Below are 24,674 nucleotides of genomic sequence, written 5' to 3'. Positions count from 1 at the left end.
CGGAGCTGCCGGTCTTCTACCAGGACCTTCTCCGGACCTGGAAGCTTTTCTCGGCGACCAGGTCCATTGTGGCCACCGAGGGCGCAGATCTCCTCGCGGAGCCCCTGCTGCACAATCCCGATCTTCGTGTGCAGGTGGCAGAGTCGCCCTCGGTGAGCCGGAGGTTGGTCCTGGCGGAAACCACCAGGGTCGGAGACCTCCTGGACTACACCAGAGGGGACTGGGTGGATCCCCGCGCGCTTGGTCGGCGCATGGGGCTCTCCACCCTCGCGACCCCTCTGCGTGTACTCCAGGAGGTGGGCGCTGCATTGTCACCTCCTGCTCTCGGCTTTTTGTGGCGGGCCCTGCGGGAGGGTGTTCCCCGCCCACCCCTCACCCCGGGCCCTCCGGACCTTTTTCTCGGGCCCCTGTTCCATGAGCCCCCCCGGCTCCCCCGCTCCCATAACCCGAGCCGGCTGCGCGCTTTGCAGCCGGTTCAGTTTCGAACCGCGCCTAGGGACTATCTGTACACGCTCGTGCTTCACACGTTGCATCACCTCACCCTCGTGTCCCGCCCCGACACCAAGTGGAGGGACTATTTGTTACCTGTGGAGGGTGAGGAGCCCCAGTGGGCCAGCCTTTATTCTACCTTAGTTCCAAGGCCCGCCGGGGACATTGGTTGGCGGCTCCTTCATGGGGCCGTGAGCACGGGCGTGTACTTGGCGCGGTTCACCCCTATTCCTGAGGCCTGCCCATTTTGTGGCATTAGGGAGACCCTGGCGCACGCTTACCTTGAGTGCGCCAGGCTGCAGCCTCTTTTTCGGCTTCTCCAGAACCTCTTGTTGAGGTTCTGGCTACACTTTTCCCCGCACTTGTTTATTTATGCACACCCTGTTCGTGGCCCCACTAAGTCGCGAGACCTCCTCGTCAACCTCTTCCTGGCCCTGGCCAAACTCACCATCTATAATACCAGGGAGAAGATGTTGGACGAGGGGGTGCTTTGCGACTGTGGGGCCTACTTTCATACCTCTTTGGTCTCACGTCTCCGTGCGGAGTTCCACTGGGCAGCGTCCGCTGGCTCCCTTGCCACCTTCGAGGAGCAGTGGGCGCTGTCCGGGGTTCTCTGCTCGGTGTCCCCATCTGGTTCCCTGATTTTGAACCTCTGACCGTCACCTCGCTCCCTGTTTTTTTATTAGTTGTCCCACGTAATCATTTGGTACTGGGTCCAGTGGTCCCTCCCGCTAGGCTGGGGGAGGGGCCTTTAGTAGTGGGCGGCTAAGCCCGCCCACTTCCCGGTTTGCCAATACGGCCTCACTACACTGGGATTCTTACCTTACTAAGGCGATGAATAAGTGGGGACATGAGGAAAGTCCATAAAATACTGACTGATAGAGAGTAGATGGAGACTGTCCTCTCTCTCCCTGTCTCATAAGATGAGATCAAGATAACATTCAATTAAACTGAAATGTGGCAAAATCAAAACAGATACAAAAATAATTCTTTCTTCACTCAGTGCCTAATGAGACTGATGTCAGAGTGGTAGCCGTGTTAGTCTGAATCAGCAAAAACAACGAGGAGTCCTTGTGGCACCTTTGAGACTAACAAATGTATTTGGGCATAAGCTTTCACAGGCTAGAACCCACTTCATCAGATGCATAGAGCAGAAAATAGTGTAGCAGGTATAAATACACAGCACATGAAAAGATGGGAGTTGCCTTACCAAGTGGGAGGTTAGTCTAACGAGGCAATTCAATTAACAGTATGATACCAAGGGAGGAAAAATCACTTTTGGAGTAATGAGAGTGACTTATTTCAAACAGTTGACAAGAAGGTGTGAGTAACAGTAAGGTGAACTTAGTATGGGGGAAAATAGGTTTAGGTTTTGCAATGACTCAAACACTCCCAGTCTTTATTCAGGCATAATTTGATGGTGTCCAGTTTGCAAATTAATTCCAGTTCTGCAGTTTCACGTTGCAGTCTGGTTTTGAAGTTTTTTGTTGAAGAATTGTCACTTTTAGGTCTGTTATTTAGTGACCAGGGAGATTGAAGTGTTCTCCTACTGCTTTTTGAATGTTATAATTCCTGATGTCAGATTCGTGTCCATTTATTCTTTTGAGTAGAGACTGTCTGGTTTGGCCAATGTACATGGCAGAGGGGCATTGCTGGCACATGATGGCATATATCACATTGATAGATGTGCAGGTGAACGAGCCCCTGATGGTATGGCTGATGTGATTAGGTCCTATGATGGTATGCCTTGAATAGATATGTGGACAGAGATGGCACCGGGGTTTGTTGCAGGATTTAGTTCCTGGGTTGGTGTTTTTGTTGTGTGGTGTGTAGTTGCTGGTGAGTATTTGCTTCAGGTTGGGGGGCTGTCTATAAGCGAGGACTGGCCTGTTTCCCAAGGTCTGTGAGAGTGAGGGATCGACCTTCAGAATAGGTTGTAGATCCTTGATGAAGCACTGGAGAGGTTTTAGTTGGGGCTGTAGGTGACGGCTAGTGGCGTTGTGTTACTTTCTTGGTTGGGCCTGTCCTGTAGTAGGTGACTTCTGGGTACCCTTCTGGCTCTGTCAATCTGTTTCTTCACTTCACCAGGTGGGTATTGTAGTTTCAAGAGCACTTGATAGAGATCCTGTAGGTTTTTGTCTCTGTCTGAGGAATTGGAGCAAATGCAGTTGTATCTTAGAGCTTGGCTTAAGACAATGGATCGTGTGATGTGGTCTGGATGAAAGCTGGAGGCATGTAGGTACGTATAGCGGTCAGTAGGTTTCCAGTATAGGGTGGTGTTTATGTGACCATCGCTTATTAGCACAGTAGTGTCCAGGAAGTGGATCTCTTGTGTGGACTGGTCCAGGCTGAGGTTGATGGTGGGATGGAAATTGTTGAAATCCTGGTGGAATTCCTTAAGGGCCTCCTTCCCATGGGTCCAGATGATGGAGATGTCATCAATGTAGCGCAAGTAGAGTAGGGGCGTTAGGGGACGAGAGCTGAGGAAGCCTTGTTCTAAGTCAGTCATAAAAATGTTGGCATACCGTGGGGCCATGCAGATACCCATAGCAGTCCCGCTGACTTGAAGATATAAATTGTCCCCAAATCTGAAATAGCTGTGGGTGAGGACAAAGTCACGAAGTTGTTCAGCCACCAGGTTTGCCATGATAAGACAACTGTTTGAAATGGGCCACTCTCATTACCACTACAAAAGTGATTGTTCCTCCCTTGGTATTCTACTGTTAATTGTATTGTCTCATTAGACTGACCTCCCCCTTGGTAAGGCAACTCCCATCTTTTCATGTGCTGTGTATTTATACCTGCTACTGTATTTTCCACTCTACGCATCTGATGAAGTGGGTTCTAGCCCACAAAAGCTTATGCCCAAATAAATTTGTTAGTCTCTAAGGTGCCACAAGGACTCCTTGTTGTTTTTAATGAGACTGAGGAACTAATTGCCAAAGTGATAGTTGTGGCCTTGAGCTAAGCAAGGATCAGGAAGGGTTTGGGCATTTACTCGGACAGTAAAATTGTTTAATTACAGCTAAATAAATATTTTGGAAAGTCTATATGCCCATGTGTTTCAGGGCACAAGCCAGTATCAAGTTGTAAGTTATTAGGGTGAGACCCTCATGCTGTTCAGGTTATCCCCACCCCATCCACCCACTGCTGGTTTCTTTCATCTTCTTCTGCAGCACCTGGGCTGGGCTGTCACTGTTAGAGAGGAGGACACTGGAGTAGATGGACTACAGGTCTGATCCACGATGCAGTTCCTATTTTGGAGAGGAGCCAAATTTCCACCATAGAAACATATGTTATCACACTGGGCTATGACTTTGTGCTTAGCAGAATGGGCATGAAGGGCACAAGGGTCTTGGTATTTAGGATTACAGGTCTGCACCTCTGCTACTTCCCTTGTGTCTTGTGGTAAGACACTTTCTTGCACACACTCAGCTTTGTCTGAGACATAAGTTGCAAGTGTTAACTGAGAAGTGTAAGCAGAGACATGTGTCAGCAACTCAGCCACTTACCCTTCTCATGGCTGAATATCGATGAAGTTTGCAGATGACACAAAAATTGGGGGATGGTAAATAATGAAGAGCTATGTAGATATCTACATCTAGGAACAAAGAATGCATGTGATGCTTACACGATAGGGGACTATAGTGGGATATGTAATGACTCTGAACTAGATTTGGGGGCCTGAAGGGATAATTCACTAAAACATGAGGTCACAGTGTGACCATGTGGCCAAAATAGCCAATGTGATCCTGGGATCCCTCTAGTTCTGCAATATTTTGTGTGAGAAAGGTGTCCAGTACTACATAGAGGAGTCCAGAGGAGCATGAAATATTGACTTGACTGATCTCATGGCATTGTATTTTCTGTATGATTCCCCATCCCCCTCCGCCTGGATACCAATGTTTTGCTTAGTTTCTGTCCATGCTTGCACTGTGAGTGGGGTTTTACAGAGCTGTGTACCATGATGTCCAGGACCCTTTTCTGAGTTCATACACTTAAATTAGAAACTTATTAGGTGTTTGAGGAGTTCCAGTATTCCCTACAATGAGAATACATGTTGCAGTTTATTGACATCAAAATTCATCTGCCATCATGCTGCCCATTCACCTGGCACGGTTAGCTCCCTCTGAGAACTTCTCTGGACTAGATAATGACCTGTATAATCTGGTGTCATCTGTAAACATCACTGCTTATCCTCCTTTCTCATATTTACTGTACTGTTATCTAGTGTGTAACCTGCATCTCTGTTTTCCTCCCTTCACAGGCACCTTGAGTATTTCTGTGCCTGATTGACGTATCCACCACCTCATGGCAGCTTCCAACCTCACCCCCTCTGGCCCTTCAACATTTATCCTAATGGGCATTCCTGGTCTGGAAGCTGCCCACGGCTGGATTTCCATCCCTTTGTCTATATTCTACCTTATCGGCCTGTTGGGAAATTTCATGGTTCTGTTTATTGTAGGCAAAGAGCAGACCCTGCACAAGCCGATGTACCTGCTGCTCTGCATGCTGGCGCTCACAGACATTGGCATATCTACCTCCGTCATGCCGAAGGCACTGTGTATATTTTGGTTCAATTTGAAAGGCATTACTGTGGCTGGCTGCCTCACCCAGACATTCTTCCTTCACGGAGTTTCTATTATGCAGTCAGCCGTCCTCGTGACAATGGCCTTCGATCGCTATGTCGCTATATGTAACCCCCTGAGATACACCACCATCCTCACCAACACACGAATAGCTAAGCTAGGGCTAGTGGGTTTGATAAGAGCTGTTCTCTTCATGCTGCCCCTACCCCTGCTCCTGAGCAGGCAGCCATTCTGTGCCAACCGCATTATCCCCCACACGTACTGCGACCACATGGCTGTGGCGAAGATGTCGTGTGGGGACATCACAGTCAACAGAGCCTATGGCTTGGTGATGGCATTTGTAGTCTTAGGGTTAGACCTGATGCTCGTTGCCCTGTCCTACAGTCTGATCATCAGGGCTGTCCTCAGAATCTCCTCAAAGACAGACTACCAGAAAGCCCTCAACACCTGCACAGCCCACATTTGTGTCATGCTGATGTCTTGTACTCTCTTCTTCTTTTCCACTCTAACACACCGGTTTGGTCAGGGTATTGCGCCACACATTCACATCATCTTGGCCAACCTCTACTTCCTTGTTCCCCCCATGCTCAACCCTATCATTTATGGGGTCAAAACTAAAGAGCTTCGTGACAAAGTGGGCAAATACACCTTCAGAATATGCTTGTCAGGAGGCCACTGACTTTAAGTGTGCATGATAAGAGGGGGAAAGGATATCTTCTTCTTAATCAAGGGCGCTCTGTCCCAGTGTGGTTGAGCTCAGCATTGTGGAAGTTTGAGTCTGAGACGCTCCTCACACTTAACATCTTATCTCTTCATCACCAAGCACTACTCTCTCCTTTCCTCTCTGAGCATCACCTGATCTCTTTCAGCATCACCCACCAGTCCCACCCTCCGCACACCTTGTCACTCAGCCTTTCCGATCACTACAAGGTGCTGCAGCCTTCTGACAGAAGTTGGCTTTCCATTAAACTCTGTGAACTTACTTCTTGATCAGTTCGATGAACTAATGCTATGTGTTCACGTAGCCAAAGACAAAGAGAGCATCTACTTCTTTATTGTATGTGCAGTGATCCAGTGAACAAAGTGTACATGATTTTCTACATCCAATTTTTCAGGAATCCATTAGAAAGTGCTAATAGAGGAAAGCTGCGGCAGGAATTGAGGATATTCTCCAAGAGCTTATTGGTGACAGTTATGAAACCATGTATTTTTGATAATGGGACAGCTGTGTTAAACTGTGACATCACCTTTGAGTCAAATAAGTTACTGCCTTGTGCAGTCGCTTTTCATTTTGAACTTAAAAACACACACAATCCGTTCACGTTGTCAAAGAAGGCTTTAAGAGCCAGAGGCTAAGCAACAGTGTACAGTTGACCACAAACAGAGGAGTTTGAGAGGAAGAGAAGGAAATCACCCTGCTTAACAAATCGCCCTGCTAACTTTGGGGTGAGTAAGTTTGTTTGACTGTTTGAAATACCCCGAAAGAGAAAGAAAAACACAGTTATTTTCAGTTAATTCAGTTACTAGGTCAGTTGGGATTGTAGGTCTGGGAAGTCTATGAGTCTTTGTATTCTGGATCATCCTTGATCATCTTTTAATCAGCCTGAATCAGCCTTGTGATCACCCTCCCCCGGTGTGATTAGTGAGTGGGTAGGGCTAACCTAGGAGAGAAAGCTTTAAAAGCCAGAGGCTATGTGACGAAGGGGTACTAGTGAACCGGGGACTGCAAACAGGGTTAGGCCTCAGCTGAAATATTGTGTCCAATTTTAGTCACCCATGTATAGGAAGGATGTAGAGAAACTGGAAAGGCTCCAGAGGCAAGAGATAAACATGACCAAAGGGATGGAACGCAAGCTGTATGAGCCGAGGCTGAAGGAACTGGGGACCGCAAACAGGGGCATTTGAGAGGGAATTTGTAAGAGAAAGACATAATAGAATCACTATGGTTAGGAAGGTCCGCATCACCAGTGGCAATACAGCTCCTCTCTCCTCCAGCTGTGACTGTATCCAGACAGACAACCTAACCATGGATGACTCTACCCATATTCTGTTGTGGATTTGCAGGGATAGTGGCCTGCAATTTCCACTCTCAGAAAGCAAGCCTGGGGGGACTATCTACTGCAAAAGGTACCTGCTAGTTGAATCTCTCAGAAAGTAGGGGGGAGAGCAACAGAACGAGGTGGCTGGGCTGAGGATCATCTGTGCCCCTGAGGAATTCCTCAAGAGTGTTCACATAGAACCATCCAGCTACAGAGGATTGTTGTCACACCACCGGAGGAGGAGAATATGGCTCTGTCACAGGGAGGACACTGGCTGCTGGTTACTTCTGGCAGCAGGCAGTGCTCCACCCCTGCTCCCAAACCATTCACCATGGTGATGGAAAACTGATATGCTTCCCTGGCATCGAGCAATGAAGAATTACCCCAAAGGAGGAGGAGGAGAAGCCAAGTAACCCCAAGGCTCGGAGGATCACAGCCACTACTCCCAGGAGGAAATGTAGGGTCATGGTGGTTGGTGACTCTCTTCTGAGGAGGATGAAGGTACCCATCCAATTAGGTATACTGCCTGCCAGGGGCCCATATCTGACACATTATGGAGGGACTGTCGAGGACCATTTGACCCTCTGACTACTACCCCATGCTACTCATCCATATGGGCACTAATGATACTGCAAGTTATGACCCTGAGAAGATTGGAAGTGATGGCAGGTCTCTGGAAGTACGGATGAAGGAGATTGTAGTGAAAGTGGTGTTCTCTTCAGTCCTTCTGGTCAAACATAGGGACCCAGGCAGAGACAGATGCATCCTGGAGGTGAATTTGCTAAGCAGAGATGAGATCCATGTATCGCGGAAGGGAAGGAGCATATTTGGCTACAGACTGGCTAATCTAGTGAGGAGGGCTTTAAACTAGGTTCAACGGGGGCAGGTGACCAAAGCCCATAGGTAAGTCAAAAACATGGAGACCTGGGAGAAGGCTTGGAATCTGGGGGGAGCAAGGGCTGTTATAGCAGAAATAAGGGAGAGACAAGACAGAACTGGAGTGTGGGGGAGAATCAAGTAAGTATCTTAGATGTTAAGCTTATTAAGTTTGCGGATGATACCAAACTGGGAGGGATTGCAACTACTTTGGAGGACAGGGTCATAATTCAAAATGATCTGGACAAATTGGAGAAATGGTCTGAGTTAAACAGGATGAAGTTTAACAAAGACAAATGCAAAGTGCTCCACTTAGGAAGGAAAAATCAATTTCACACATACAGAATGGGAAAAGACTGTCTAGGAAGGAGTACGGCAGAAAGGGATCTAGGGGTTATAGTGGACCACAAGCTAAATATGAGTCAGCAGTGTGATGCTGTTGCAAAAAAAGCAAACATGATTCTGGGATGCATTAACAGGTGTGTTGTGAGCAAGACACGAGAAGTCATTCTTCCGCTCTACTCTGCTCTGGTTAGGCCTCAGCTGGAGTATTGTGTCCAGTTCTGGGCGCCGCATTTTAAAAAAGATGTGGAGAAATTGGAAAGGGTCCAAAGAAGAGCAACAAGAATGATTAAAGGTCTTGAGAACATGACCTATGAAGGAAGGCTGAAAGAACTGGGTTTGTTTAGTTTGGAAAAGAGAAGACTGAGAGGGGACATGATAGCAGTTTTCAGGTATCTAAAAGGGTGTCATAAGGAGGAGGGAGAGAACTTGTTCACCTTAGCCTCTAAGGATAGAACCAGAAACAATGGGTTTAAACTGCAGCAAGGGAGGTCTAGCTTGGACATTAGGAAAAAGTTCCTAACTGTCAGGGTGGTTAAACACTGGAACAAATTGCCTAGGGAGGTTGTGGAATCTCCGTCTCTGGAGATATTTAAGAGTAGGTTAGATAAATGTCTATTAGGGATGGTCTAGGCAGTATTTGGTCCTGCCATGCGGGCAGGGGACTGGACTCGATGACCTCTCGAGGTCCCTTCCAGTCCTATAATCTATGAATCTATGTCTGTATACTAATGCGGGAAGTATGGGGAATAAGCAGGAAGATCTCAAAATGCTAGTAAATAAACACAACTATAAGAAGAACAGGAGTACTTGTGGCACCTTAGAGACTAACAAATTTATTAGAGCATAAGCTTTCGTGGACTGTAGTCCACGAAAGCTTATGCTCTAATAAATTTGTTAGTCTCTAAGGTGCCACAAGTACTCCTGTTCTTCTTTTTGCGGATACAGACTAACACGGCTGTTACTCTGAAACACAACTATGACATAGTTGGCATCACGGAAACTTAGTGGGATAATATGCATGACTGAAACATTGGTATAGAAGAGTACAGCTTGCTCTGGAAGGACAGACAGGGAGAAAAGGAAGGAGGTGTTGCCTTATACATTAAAAATGTATACACTTGGACTGAGGTTAAGATAGAAATAGGAGACAGACTTGTTAAAAGTCTCTGGGTAAGGATAAAGGGGTAAAAAGCAAACGATGATGTCATGGTTGGGGTCTATTGCAGACCACCTACCCAGGAAGAAGAGGTGGATGAGGCTTTTTTAAACAACTAACCAAAACATCCAAAGCACAGGGCTTTGTGCTGATGGGGAACTTCCACTACCCAGGGATCTGCTGGGAAAATAACCCAGCAGGATGCAGATTATCCAACAAGTTCTTTGAATGTATTGGAGCCATTTTTTTTTTATTTCAGAAGGTGAGACAGCTACTAGGCGAGAGGTTGTTCTAGATTTGATTTTGACAAATGGGGGGGAACTAGTAGAGAATTTGAAAGTGGAAAGCAGATTGGGTGAAAGTGATCATGAAATGGTAGCGTTCATGATTCTAAGCAATGGTAGGAGGAAGAACAGCAAAATAAAGGCAATGGATTTGAAGAAGGCAGACTTTAGCAAACTCAGGGAATTGGTAGATAAGATCCCATGGGAAGCAAGTCTAAGGAGGAAAAGAAGACAGTTTGCAGTTTTTTAAAGAGACATTATTAAGGACACAAGACCAAACTATCCCACTGCATAGGAAAGATAGGAAGTATGGCAAGAGACCAAGCTAGCTTAACCAGGAGATCTTCAATGATCTAAAAATAAAAAAAAGAGTCCTACCAAAAGTGGAAACTAGGTCAAAACACACAGACCCCCTGGGTGAGGTGTTCTGTCCCATCTAGTGGCACTGAGACTACTAAGAGAGAGAGATATAAAATGAGTCTTTTCTATAACCTTAGCGAAGAGGCTTTTAGCTCATTCGGTAGAGTCTCATGCACTAAGCTCCACAGGTCCTGGGTTTGATCCTGCTTGCCGACGATAGGGGTTTGTCAGCGCAAAAAAAATTAAAGGATGAGTATAAACGAATAACACAAGTATGTAGGGACAAAATCAGCCAAGGCACAAAACAAGATCAAACTAGCTAGAGACATAAAAGATGAAAGAAAATAATCTATAAATACATTAGTAGCAAAAGGAAGATGTGGAAATGCAGAGTTACTTAATGACTTCTTTGTTTCATTTTTCACCAAGAAGGTTTGTGGTGGCTGGACGTCTAACATACTGAATGCCAGTGAAAATGAGGTAGGATCAGAAGAGGCTAAAATAGGGAAAGAACAAGTTAAACATTACTTGGATAAATTAGATGTCTTTAAGTCATCAGGCCTGATTAATTGTATCCTAAAATACTCAAGGAGCTGACTCAGGAGATATTTCAGCCATTATCAATTATCTTTGCAAAGTAAAGAAAGACAGGAGAGATTCCAGAATACTTGAAAAGGGTAAATCTAGTGCCTTATCAGAGTCTGTGGTCATTGGGGGTTCTCTCAGGGTCTGCTATGCAGGCTATCTGCGCAGAGCTGGTGCAGCACACAGAGGGAACACATGCACGCAGCAGAACAGTTATCAATATTTGACAGAGCAGAGCACCACATCGGTGACATCTGCTGACAACTAGTACAGATTTGATTTTTAAAAAAAGCTACAAGCCTCAGCAGGAGTTGGTCCACATTAGCAACAAAGCTATGGGATGACAATCAAATTCAAATCAAATCCCCAATACTTGTACTTGTATCCTGAGCACCTCAGCAGAATGTTCTCATCTTGCCATGAGTGGTCCTTTCATCCGGAGGTGGTTAGTTCCCTTTTCCACACATGGAGAATTCTCCAGATGAACCTGTTCATGTCCAGGCAGAACAGGAAATGCCATTGTCATGTTGCATTCCATATGCTTGATGGAAATATGCTTATGAATGTGAATATAATGTAACTGGAATATGCTTTATGAAAAAGATCTCTTGTTTTATGTCACTAGAAAGCTTGTAATCTACTCAGTGTGTTCATCCTATTTGTTTGCATGTATTATTTCTATGTCTGGAGTTAGGGAAATAAGATATAAACTTGTATCACTGTTGTAGTTACACCAGGTGAGGGCCATCAATGGGGCATTAGGAACTTGATGGCTCCCATAGACTTGGACAATTGATGGTAAATGGTTTATTTACCTGTAAACCTTCTTGTGTATGTGTGGGCCAACCCAGGAAGTATGGAGATTAGGGGTATCAGAGACATGTGACCATATCACATGATACTGGAATCCATCTTATTCCTTGTACTTTTCCATTAATGAGAAGGGATGGGGTCCAAGCACAGAAAAAAGATTCCCAAATCGTGCAAAAGATATAAAAGGGGGTGGGACAAGAAAAAGGGGGGTTGTCAGTCATGAAAAAAACCCTGTTTACCACCTCAGATGTATGCTGGAAGTAACAAGGACTGTAGCAGGGGAAAGGATTGGGCCCAGACTAGGAAAGAGTCCAGTCTGTGAAAGAAGCTTATTAGAACATCTTTAAGAGTGAGATTTTTCCTGTAATCAGTTTCTTAATGTATTAGGCTTAGATATGAGAGTTTTTTTTATTTTGGTTTGTGACTTACTTTGTTCTGTCTGTTATTATTTGAAACCACTTAAATCCTACGGTTTATACTTAATAAAATCATTTTTCTTTATTAATAAACCCAGAGTAAGTGATTAATACCTGGGGGAGCAAACAGCTGTGCATATCTCTCTATCAGTGTTATAGAGGGCGGACAATTTATGAATTTACCCTGTATCAGCTTTACATAGAGTAAAACAGATTTATTTGGGGTTTGGATCCCACTGGGAGCTGGGTGTCTGGGTGCTGGAGACAGGTAACTTGCTGAGCTGTTTTCAGTGAAGTCTGCAGCTTTGGGGGCATGGCCCAGGCCCTGGGTCTGTTTTGGGCAGGCTAGCGTGTCTGGCTTGACAAGGCAGGGTTCTGGAAATCCCAAGCTGGAAGGAAAAATGTCTCAGAGGTAATTTCAGCACACCAGATGACAGTCCCAAGTGGGTCTCTGTGACTGAACCTGTCACAGCCATGTCGTCTGTTCAACTGGGGTCATGGATAGAGGATACCAGTTGGATGCTTTTTGGCTCCCATGGTTGGGGCCTCTGCCGTATGCCTTACCTCCACTTCCATAGTTACCCAGGGTCCTCACAAAGATCAAACAGGATAGGGTGAGCATCATCCTCATAGCCCTGGTATGGCCACGCCAACACTCCTTCAGCACTCTGCTGGACCTCTCAGTGGTGACCGCATGCCAGCTACCTCACAGATCAGACCTGTTGTCCCAAAACCACAGTAGTCTTTTGCACCCAATCCTGGCAGTGTTACATCTGACAGCCCAGAGGCTGCATGGCTAAATGCGCAGGAGCAGCAATGCTTGGATGAGGTTCAGCATGTCCTGTTGGGAAGTAGGAAGCCCTGCACCCGAGTGATTTACCTGGCAAAGTGGAAACGGTTCACCTGCTGGATCACAGACAAAGGTGTCTGTCCCAAATGGGCTTCTCTGCAGCTGATTCTGGACTACCTCCTGCATCTCAAATTTCAGGGCTTGTCCCTTTCATCGATCAAGGTCCATCTAGTGATCATCTCAATCTTCCACCAGCTGTTCAAGGGCAGGTCGTTACTGGCTCAGGATATCAGTCAGATTCCTTAAGGGCCTAGAGTGCCTGTACCCACAAGTCAGGGATCCTGTCCCACTGTGGGATGGGTCTGGTTCCGTTGCAGCTCCCCCTTTGAGCCTCTGGCTTCTTGCTCTTGCCTCCTCCTTTCTTGGAAGATTGTATTCCTAGTTCAAGTGATGTCATCCCGCTGAGTATCCAAGCTCAGACCGCACCTAGTATTTCCTCCCAAGGGGGTCTCTCATTTTCATTCAAGTCAGGACATTTACTTATTAGTCTTCTTTCCTAAGCCGCATAAATCAGAGGAGAAGCATAGGCTACCTGCCTTGAGTATCCGGAGGGCTCTGGCCTTCTACATTGACAGAACCAGGCTACTCCGTAAGTTGACACAATTATTTCTCCCCGTGGCTGACAGGATGAAAGGATGCCCTGTATTAAAAATAACAGCAAATATTGCTTTAAGTACATCAGATGCAGGAAGCCAATTAAAAAAAACTAGTGAGGCCATTGGATGCTGGAGCACTTAGGGATGATAAGGCCATTGTGGAGAAACTAAATGAATTCTTTGCATCGGTCTTCACAGCTGACAATGTGCGGGAGAGTCCCAAATCTGAGCCATTCTTCGTAGGTGACAAATCGGAGGAACTATCCCAGATTGAGGTGTGGTTACAGAAGGTTTTGGAACAAATGGACAAATTAAACAGTAATAAGTCACCAGGACCAGATGGTATACTGGTGTAGTAGGAAGAGAGCCTGAGACATAAGCCCTTGTAACAAAGGCCTGGTATGAGGCAGGCCCTGCTCACAACATCTGGCAAGAACAGGGCTCATACTTGAGAAAAACACATTCCTAAGTAGAGCTAAGTACAGAGTACTCAGGCAAACACATCATATCTCCCCTTAGTCACCTCTTTTTTGAAGCTGAAAAGTTCCAATTTTATTATTCTTTCCTCATACGGAAGCCGTTCCATACCCCTAATCATTTTTGTTGTCCTTTTCTGAACTTTTTCCAATTCCAATATAAATTTTTTGAGATGGGGCGACCACATCTACATGCAGTATTCAAGATATGGGCGTATCACAGATTTATACAGAGGCAATATGATATTTTCTGTCCTATTATCTATCCCTTTCTTAATTATTCCCAACATTCTGTTTCCTTTTTTGACTGCCGCTGCACATTGAGTGGCTGTTTTCAGAGAACTATCCACAAAGGCTTCAAGATCTCTTTCTTGAGTGGGAACAGCTAATTTAGACCCCATCATTGTATATGTATAGTTAGGATTATTTTTCCAATGTTTATCAACATTAAATTTCATCTGATAGTTTGTTGTCCAGTCACCCAGTTTGGAGAGATCCTTTAGTAGCTCTTCACAGGCTACCTGAGTCTTAAATATCTTTAGTAATTTTGTATCATCTGCAAATTTTGCCACCTCACTGTTTATCCCTTTTTCCAGATCATTTATGAATACATTGAATAGGATTGGCCCCAGTACAGACCCTTGGGGGACACCAATATTTACCACTCTCCATTCTGAAAACTGACCATTTATACCTATCCTTTGTTTCCTATCTTTTAACCATTTACAAATCCGTGAGAGGACCTTCCCTCTTATCCCATGACAGCTTACATTGCTTAAGAGCCTTTGTTGAGGGAATTTGTCAAAGGTTTTCTGAAAATCTAAGTAAACTATAGCCATGGGATCCAGTTTGTCAACATTTGTTGACCCCCCTCAAAGAATTCTTATAGATTGGTGAGGCATGATTTCCCTTTACAAAAACGATGTTGACTCTTCCCCAACAAATCACGTTCATCTATATGTCTGATAATATTGTTCTTTATTATAGTTTCAACCAGTTTGCCAGGAACTGAAATCAGGCTTGCATCTATGAGAGATGAAGCAAGGTACAGGACAACTAAAGAGCTCATAGCAGAAATCCTGGGCCAAAGATGATTTATTGGGACAAATGTTTCCTAAAGTCTTACGGTATAGTGGTGTGAAAGGCAAAGCATCTACAACCTCTTGAGAAGAACCAGCATTCCATACGGTAGAGAAACTGTTTAATGGAGTTTGCCTTCTCTCAAGGGATGATTTGACTATACCTTATTGAAAGCAGATTTTTTTTGTTTTTCAGAGAAAATTACTTGGATTAAGATTAAATCATCCACCTTTAAGAAGGGCAGAATACTGAGAGCTCTTAAAGAAATAGGTTTCCACAGTTAAGATATGCGCTATCACTTGATTTTGACACTTGCCAATTATCAACCTGCATCTCATCTTCAGTTTTTGTTTCAGAGTATGGAGAAGATGGGGATGAAACAACTTGCAGAGAGAGAGAAGGAGCCAGATTCCCCTACCATCAACCCAGGTTACCTTTTTCTCTCTAAAACTCCTGAAGTAGTCTGTGTAGACTCTGGAGCCCTTTTTAAAAATTGGCGTCACATTAGTTATCCTCCAGTCATCTGGTACAAAAGCTGATTTAAATGATAAATTACAGATTACAGTTAGCAGTTCTGCAATTTCATATTTGACTTCCTTCAGAACTCATGGTGAATACCATCTGGTCCTGGTGACTTATTACTGTTTATTTTATCAATTTTTTCCAAAACCTTCACTAATGATACCTCAATATGGGACAGTCCGCCTCAGAACTGTCACCTAAAAAGAATGGCTCAGGTTTGGGAATCTCCCTCAGACCCTCAGCCATGAAGACCAATGCATAGAAGTAATTTCATTTCTCCGCAATGGCCTTATCATCCCTGAGTACTTCTTTAGCAGCTCAGTCGTCCAGTGGTCCCACAGGGTGTTTAGCAGGCTTCCTGCTTCTGATGTACTTAATTTTTGTGCTATTACTTTGGGAGTCTTTGGCTAGCTGTTCTTCAAATTCTTTTTTGGCCTTCCTAATTACATTTTTACACTTCATTTGCCATTTCCTCACTAGTTTCTTGGTTTACACAGTCTTGTTGTATATCCTTTCCACATCGGGGAGAGGGCGAACTCTATGAATGAGCTTACATTGTACAGATCCCTGAGCAGGAAGGTATAATTTTGGATTTCTATTCCAGTGGGGAGTGGGGAGCCTGGGGAGCTGGAAAATTAGCTGATATCTGCTGTTTGTGCTTGGGTGATAACAGGGCCTGGAGAAGCTGAATCACCAGCAAAGGTAGGCTGACCAGATAGCAAGTGTCAAAAATTGGGACAGGAAGTGAGGGGTAATAGGTGCCTATGTGAAAAAAAAGACCCAAAATCAGGACTGTCCCTATAAAAATCAGGACTTCTGGTCACCCTAAGTGTGAAAAAGGGCCAGCCCAGCAGGGTGGTTAGAGGGGCGCAACAGTTCCTATGGTTCCCATACTGTACCCCGGGGGTGACAACCCATCACTCTCATACTCTCTGGAGCCCAAATTAGCATGGGGGAGGGACTGTAGCCTGAACAAAAGATGAAGATATAGCAATTGTTTGATTTCTTTACCCCTGTGTTCTCAGCAGGGCACACCTACTTAAAATACCACCATACTGAAATGGTCACAGAGCAACACATCAGCCAAATTCTGTGGCTGTTCCCTCGTGAAAAGTGGAATACCATGTGAGATGAACTCCAGGTCATTTTGGTCCTGGGAGTGGTGAAGGAATCACACAGTAAGAGGAGAACTCCCATAGTACTAGTTCCGATGCAGGTCAGTACAACCCGTTTCTGCATAGATTTCTGAAAAATCAACACATTATTGAAATTTGCTGCTTTCCCGATGCAGAGAGTGGATGAATTATTAGAACAGTTTGAGCTGCCAGATATAGATCCACTTTAGACCTCACAAAGAAATACTGGCAAATACCTTTGATGCCACAATCCTGGGTGAAGAAAGCCTTTTCCAAGTACTTAGGGTGGCTACGACTTTTCAGAGGCTAATGGATGATATGCAGTGGTGCACTGCTACAAGCAATTAAAAATGGTTGTTGTCTTGTATCTTCGGGCAGCATTCCCACACATAGTGCAGAAAGCAGCAACCATACAGAAAAGAAAACCATCGTCAATAGCTAGGCTGAAAAGTCTGTAAGACTCAGTTTGCCCTGACAATCTGAGCCCCTTGTGTCAGTGAAACATTTCTTCACTACCGGGGAGGCTCTCAAACTGAAGTTCTCCAGGGTCTATTTTCTGCTTGTCCCACTGTTCATGGAGCTGAGGGAATTGTCTGGGAGTCCGGCCAAACTAAGAGTCTGTAGGGACTGTTCAGGGGAATCATAAAGGTCGCTGTCCTGTATGGGGAGTGTCAGACATGTGAGATTCATACACTGATTCTTAGGGCTCTGCCTTCCTGTCACAATAAGAAGATTTCCTCTCTCTGATGAGCAGGATTTCGGTGAGTTGCCTGTTTCTGCATTAAGGGTAGTGCTCAGGGCTCAGGAAGGGTTCCAGGGTTCAAGTCAAGAACCATTTTGGCAGGAATTCACCAGCAAGGCAATTTAAAGTGTTTAATATTGTGTGAAACACCAAAGGATTTATGTGATAAAATTGGATCTACAAATGTACTAGAAATAGTTTAGACAAATATTTGTTTTTAAGATCAGTTCCTTGTCTCTGATTGTGTCCTTCTACCTGTCTCAGTAGCTTGCCTTTTTGAGTTTATGTGGATTTTCCTCGGGTTCATTCAAGTTTTCCAATTCAGCCAATTCACTGCTCTGTTAGTAAGTGGAGCCAAAGTCTCTGCAGGGGTATCTGTGTTACCAGAGGTTCACAACAAGAATGAATCACACACTGGCCAGATTCTGCTCTCACGTTCTGCCTTCACTGGGTCACTCCAGATTGAGACTGAGAGCAAAATCAGGGCCCGGCTGTTTTGGAATCCCCACCTTTCATTCCCTGTCTCAGAATGTCACAAACACTGAGGGTTTACTTCAGACACTTTCAGCATCCTAACAGAGTAGCACTCTCTGTAGCAGGACCTGAAGCTGTGATTTTCATAGCTCAGAGCTCAACACAGTCAGGAGTTCAACCTAAATCTACAAGAGGGGATGTTAATAAATGGCCTGATTTACACTGGACACGACTCTCCAAGGACTTCAACTGGAGTTGTCCTGTGACCTCTAAGGACAGGTGAGCTTGTTTGCACTAAATAAGAATGGACAGGAGAGCTGCTGAAATATCAGACTCACAGGCTTAGACATTTAGAACAGTTAGGATAACATTTTTTTTTCAGAGAGGGAGAGGGGTCTGGTCTCCCTGTGCCCCTGCATCTCTACATCTGGAGAGAATGAGTAGCCCCAGAAGACAGTAAAAAAGAACAGCATATTTATGGCTTAGAGGAAACCAGACAGTGGTGTGCACGCGCACGTGGGTGTGTGTGTGTGTGTGGGGGGGAATGTGCAGCATCCAGATCACAGTGGCCCAGAGTCCTGAAACTGGGCAAAATAGGAACTAGACATCCTGCTTAATGCACAGACCAAAGAGGCGTAATGAGGCTTACAGCGGTAGGGGGTGTCTTCTACTGTAACGTAATGTGGACCACACTGTGGCAGATTGTCTCTGACACCGTCCGTAATCTGGAACATCCCTCCTCCCATTAGCAGCTCCAGTACAGCCTCGTGGTAACATCAGCAATTGCCAAGATGGAAAAGCAGCCTCAGGAAGGGGTGTCTGGGTTTCTAACGGGCTGCAATATGTTAGAGCTGTGCATTATTTTGAGGAAGAGTTACTCACGCTGGCTCCTTTTAGTCTCCACGTCCTCTCTCCCTCCTGCCGGGTCTGTCCCTCTCTCCTTCCCTGTACAGGCCAAGCTGCTGCTGGGGTTCCCTTTGCCCCCCAGAAAGGCAGTTCAGGCTGATCTCCCCCTTTTCCCCAGTGCAGGCAGACACTGAGTTTAACCTCCTCTGAGGAGGTTTTCCTATGATCTGGTGCTGTGGGATGTGGCACCTGGTTTTGGTTCTGGGGGTTGGGGGAACCTACCTGGACAAGTGGTCAGCACTGGGGATTCTGAGGTTTGGAGTGGGATATAAATGGGCAGGCAGGTAGCACTGAGAGCGATGGGGTCTGGGAACAGGGTGTGCATGGACAGATGGGCAATGCTGTGTGTTGTGAGGGTAGGGAGGGATGTGTACACAGAGAAGCAGGCAGTGCTAAGGTTTGTGGAGGCAGGCAGGGATGCTGGGTTTGTGGGGCTAGGGAGTGGCATGTACATCTTGGGGAGGTCTGTATTTTCCCACAAACTGAGCTGGGAACCAAGTTTTGAAACAAAGGGTTCCTGCCATAGGCTAAAGCTATATACATTGATGAATTAAATTAATATTATTAGTACACCTTAAATCAGGCTAGAGACTGTTTAATCAGAACTTGGTAAGGTGTTTGAGGAGTTCAAGTTTTCCCTTCAAAGGGCATACAAGTTACAGTTACTGACACTTCATTTGGCTTTGTTAGCTCCCTCTGAGGACTTCTCTGCACTTGGCTGTGACCTAAGTAATCTGGTGCCATCTGCAGATGTTGCCACGTCATTGTTCACCCCTTTTCTAGATTTGTAATAACTATAAAATATTGACTGTGCTATTTGTTCTAAACTCTGTAATCCCCCTTGTTGTGCTTCTCTTCCTTCACAGGCACTTTAAGCTTTTCCGAGCCCGATCGATGCATTGAACATCTCATGGCAGCTTTCAATGTGACCCCCTCTGACCCTTCAACATTCATCCTTACAGGAATCCCTGGCCTGGAACCTGCCCATGTCTGGATTTCCATCCCTTTCTCCACGTTCTACACTATCGGCCTGTTAGGAAATGTCATGGTTCTGTTTGTTGTAGGAAAAGAACAGACCCTGCACAAGCCGATGTACCTGCTGCTCTGCATGCTGGCACTCACAGACATCAGCACATCTACCTCTGTCATACCGAAAGCACTGTGTATATTTTGGTTCAATTTGAAAGGCATTACTGTGGGCGGTTGCCTCACCCAGATGTTCTTCCTTCATGCAGTTTCTGTTATGCATTCAGCCGTGCTCGTGACAATGGCCTTCGATCGTTACGTTGCCATATGTAGTCCTCTGAGATACGCCACCATCCTCACCAATGAACGAATAGCTAAGCTAGCACTAGTGGGTTTGATAAGAGCTGTTCTCATCATTCTACCTCTGCCCCTGCTCCTGATCAGGCAGCCATTCTGTGCAAACCGCATTATCTCCCATACGTACTGCGAGCACATAGCTGTGGTGAAGATGTCGTGTGGGAACATCACAGTAAACAGGACGTATGGCTTGGTGATGGCCTTTGTAGTCATCGGGTTAGACCTGACACTCATTGCCCTGTCCTATGGTCTGATTATCAGGGCTGTCCTCAGAATCTCCTCCAAGAAAGCCCACCAGAAAGCCCTTAATACCTGCACAGCCCACATGTGTGTGATGCTTACATTTTATACTCCCTTCCTCTTCTCCAGTCTGACACACCGGTTCAGTCAAGGCTTTGCTCCCCACATTCACATTATCTTGGCCAACCTCTTCTTCCTCATCCCCCCCATGCTCAACCCTATCATTTATGGGGTCAAAACCAAAGAGCTTCGTGACAAAGTGGGCAAATACACCTCCAGAATATGCTTGCTGGTACGCCACTGACTTTAAACCTGCGTGACAAGAGGGGGAAAGGATATCTCTTTGTTAATCATGGGTGCTCTCTCCTAGTTTGGCTGAACTCAGCATTGTGGAATTTCACAGTCTGAGAAGTTCCTCTCATCTAATGTCTTATCACTCCGTCATCAAGCACTGATCTATTGATTGCTGATTTCCCTCTCTCTCACCATCACCTGAGCACTTTCAGCATCACCCATTAGCCCTGATCCCCCCCAAAACCTGTCACTCATCCTGTCTGTTACTTCCAGATCATCAGAAGACACTGTAGCTCTCTGATGCAAAGTGTCTTTCCATTAGTCCTTGTGTGAAAAAGTGTTCTTGATCAGTTTGAAGAACAGAAGCTACACTTTCAGACAATCCCATGTGTTTTGTAGAAGTCATTAAAAATTAGCTAACACGGTGTACTTTAGAACAGTCCTCTGAAGTTATCTTGAGAGACTTTTTCCTGACACTGTTTCTCCCCAGCAGGTGAGCAACTGGCCACTGCAAACCTGCTGTTAATTATTCAACACCATTCCAGATATTAGGTCAAATAGCCAGGATGTTCTAAACCTATTGCTTATGTCTGTGTATGCTTAAATCTAATAAACTGCACAGTTAGACGATTGCATGATTATTTGCATTTGATTCCTGATCAGACAGAATTGCTGGGTTCCCACTGATTTATTCCGGAGAACGCCTGGAGTGAAATAGTTAAATTACCCCTGCTGGGGATTCTAGAAATTATGACATCACCTGGGAATCCAATAACTTACTACTTTGCATAGTTGATTTAGGAGATGCTTTCAGCTGGAACTTTCAAAATACACACTAACCATTCCCGTTGTCAAAGATGTCAAAAGTAGGTCTTGAGATTTCATCTGGGAGTGTGTGAAACGGATTAAACGGAGATTGCCACCAAAAATCCAGGTGATTGAATCGTTTGCAGTACTAAGACCTTCTCGACCTAGAATGGTTGATATTTTATTTTTGCCATTGTTTTGTGGAGACTTTGGAGAGTTGAAGCAGCAGTGGAGAGTTTTGCCTATGGTTCAGAGGCCTCATACTCAGGACAACAAAGTTTAGCAGTTTGGGGCTGAATTCCTTGAACACACGGATGCTGCTAAGGACAAAGACTTTAGCAAACTTGGCTTGTCTGCTCTTTCATTGGTGTCGCTACCTTTTAGCAATGCTGCAGTTGGATGTTATTTGGATGAACTTGATAAAAAGTAAACCGCTCAACAAGCTGCAAGTGGAAGTTTTAGAGAACATTCTTTATGTTGGGACATACATGCAGCAACACAAAATCTATTGTGAACAGTTTGCAGCAATGAAAGAAATGATTGCTCTGGTCACTGCTGATATGTATGACCAGCAGCAGAAGCATTCTACTTGTGACGAAGACAGCCAGGATGAAATGTTGCCTTTTAGAGACTAACAGTAACAAACTAATTCAACTCAAAATATGAACATTCACTACTGTCACTGAATGCAAATAGAAATAAATAATATAATCATGTTACTGTTGTTTTTACACGACATACATTTTGGACTACTTTGGGTCTTTTTCAACACCGGTATTTGCTGTTTTTTGTTTGAAACCCCTGCTAACCTTGAATCAGGATACAAGTACCAGTATTGTGGTTTTGATTTTGAATGTCTTTGTTGTCTCATAGCTTTGTTGCTAATGTGGACGAATCCCTGCTGGGACTTGTACCTTTTAAAAAAAATCAAATCTGTAGTAGGTATGTAAAGAAACCTTTCATTTGGTATTTGATGTGTGAATTAAAAAAAACCCTTTGTTTCAAGAAATAGATGGGGCTACTTTTAGGTTAAGTTTTAAGTGGTTATGGGCTATTCATGCAGTAGAAATCTGGCAAACTTGAGTAGCACCTCAAGCTGAACTGGAGGCAGAGCAGCAGGAGTAAGAAACACAAGGGCCCAGAAGGTGGATCTGGGCTGGAGGCAGAGCAGCGGTGCTGAGACACAGCTGGGGGGCTGCAGCTGGAGCAGACCAGAACAGGCAGGTGGGTCAGCACAGACCAGCTGTGCCAGTGGAGAGCCAGGGCTGAGCTACAGTGGGGAGTTTGGGGCCAGAGTCATTCAAAAGGTCTTTGCCCCTTACTGCACACATTGACCATACTTTCTCTGTATGTAGTGGCTGACAGCTCTGGATCTGACACTCCAGGTCTAAAGTGGACAATGTCATGGAAGTCTCTGAAAGTCACGGATTCCGGGATCTCCATGACATATAATCTTATCCTTAGCCATGTCTATGAGGAAATTGCTTTGGTGAATGGGGTAGTAATTGAAACCCAGCAACTGAGGCAGTGGCCACATTTTTAGCCCAGATGAGAATGACTCTACTGTCTGGAGCAAGTCATTGACTGTTGTACCCGTTCCCCAGAGTGTCAGCTGGCTGTTGTTAAGTGCCGAAGCCTGGAATGTTGTTGCCTCGGTAATGCTGTTCGGGCTGCTCAGTGTTTCTGTCCTTGGAGCTCCAGTGTTATCAATATTAGCAGACAAGGCAGCCTGCTCATTCAGCAGACCTCGATGTTACTCATTAAGAAAGACCACAGGTACGGTTTGGTGACAAAGGCACTCCACCAAGTTTATTGCCCTCAAAGCAAAGCCATTGTGCCCTCCCTCCATGGTTTCAGGTACCCTAATAGATGAGTGCCAACGGGCTCAGTCACCAGCAGGAGGATCTGCTTTCCCCTCCTAGACAAACAATTTCTATCCATTCTGTTGTCAAACCATCTTATCTTGTACAAAAGTAAGATTTGTTACAGGATCCCTGGGGTGCAACCTGGGACGGTGCACCCTTAACTCTCTCCAGCCTGGGCTGTCTCTCACAAAGCCTTGCTACTGACCAGCAGCAACCCCTCAAGGCAGGGCCGGCTCCAGCTTTTTTGCCACCCCAAGCGGCGAGGAGGAGGGGGAAAAAATGCCATCGGTGGCACTTCGGCGGCTGCTGTACCGCGCCGCTTCTATCTTTGATGGCAATTCAGTGGCCAGTCCTTCCCTCCGAGAGGGACTGAGGTACCCGCCGACAAATTGCCGCCGAAGACCCGAATGTGTTGCCCCTTTCCATTGGCTGCCCCAAGCACCTGCTTCCTGCGCTGCTGACTGGAGCCGGCCCTGCCTCAGGGTGCTCTTATCATTCAGCACAGCCACACGTGGAGACCCACACACCCAGCTAGATTACATGAATGGTCCCAGAGAAACTCATGAATTACACAGAGAAAGGCACCACAGCCAATTACCTCCCCGCTCCCCGCCCAGCTCCCAGCACTAGACTTCAGGAATATAGGGTCTTGCACTGCTCAAGATGGTCAATGCAGGTTTATTAATTGGTTCACCACTTCATCAATTAAAAGTGGATCTACTCCACCCCTTGTGAAACTTGGGTAGATTTGCCACACACTTCACAGAAACTCACTGGTAAAGATGAATGGTAAAACAAATTTACTGACTACAAATTATGGCTTTTAAGTGATATTAAGTGATAGCCAAAAAGTCAGAGTTAGTTACCAAAAGAAATAAAATATAAGCATGAAGTATAAGCTCTCAAACTTATTAGACTGGGCAACATCTAGATTAAGCATTACTCCCAACCCATTGGTTATTGCAATCCATAGTATACTGGTTTCAACCTTGAAATCTGGGTCAGTCCCCATAGTTGGTGTTTTCAGTCTTCTCCTAGGTGTTCTTGTTGCTTGCAGCAAAGTTGGGGGAAGGAGAAATGCCCGGCACATAGCCACTTAGTTCTGTTTTATACAGAGAACAAGTCCAGGCATGTCTCGGAGCCTTGCTGAGTCTCCAGGACAGGCTGATCAATTCCCCTGGTCCAGCTGCATGCAGGTGAGTCATTAAATTGTGACTTTCTTGCTGGACAATGGCTGGTGATTTCTGTTCAACAGCAGCTACCCAGGTATTGGTTACCTCGCCTGTCATTATCTCTGTAGAGCCAGTATCTGGGTGCCTCCCAAACCCACAGAATGTTTTAGAGAAAACCACACAATTCCATTCTTATAATTTCATCAATACATATGAAATTATAAGAATGGAATTGTGTG

The 24,674-nt window shown here is 45.3% G+C and overlaps 2 protein-coding genes across 2 annotated transcripts; both read left to right on the top strand.

Annotated features, from left to right (window-relative positions):
• Positions 1-4,800: 4,800 nt before the first annotated feature.
• On the top strand, positions 4,801-5,757 carry LOC117886445 (putative olfactory receptor 52P1). The gene has a single exon (XM_034788288.1). The coding sequence runs from the start codon at positions 4,801-4,803 to the stop codon at positions 5,755-5,757; it is 957 nt and encodes a 318-aa protein (XP_034644179.1).
• Positions 5,758-19,644: 13,887 nt separating this feature from the next.
• On the top strand, positions 19,645-20,601 carry LOC117872577 (putative olfactory receptor 52P1). Its single transcript, XM_034761214.1, has one exon. It carries the CDS (start codon positions 19,645-19,647, stop codon positions 20,599-20,601), a length of 957 nt encoding a protein of 318 aa, XP_034617105.1.
• Positions 20,602-24,674: the final 4,073 nt, after the last annotated feature.

The sequence above is a fragment of the Trachemys scripta genome, chromosome 1 (genome assembly GCF_013100865.1).
Source record: "Trachemys scripta elegans isolate TJP31775 chromosome 1, CAS_Tse_1.0, whole genome shotgun sequence".
Lineage (NCBI taxonomy): Eukaryota > Metazoa > Chordata > Testudines > Emydidae > Trachemys > Trachemys scripta.
The sequence above is the reverse complement of the archived record's forward strand: the minus strand, read 5'-3'. Positions and strand labels throughout refer to the sequence as shown.

Excerpts from the sequence above, each read along its gene's own strand:
- LOC117886445 (XM_034788288.1), top strand. The coding sequence starts at position 4,801 with ATGGCAGCTTCCAACCTCACCCCCTCTGGCCCTTCAACATTTATCCTA.
- LOC117872577 (XM_034761214.1), top strand. The coding sequence starts at position 19,645 with ATGGCAGCTTTCAATGTGACCCCCTCTGACCCTTCAACATTCATCCTT.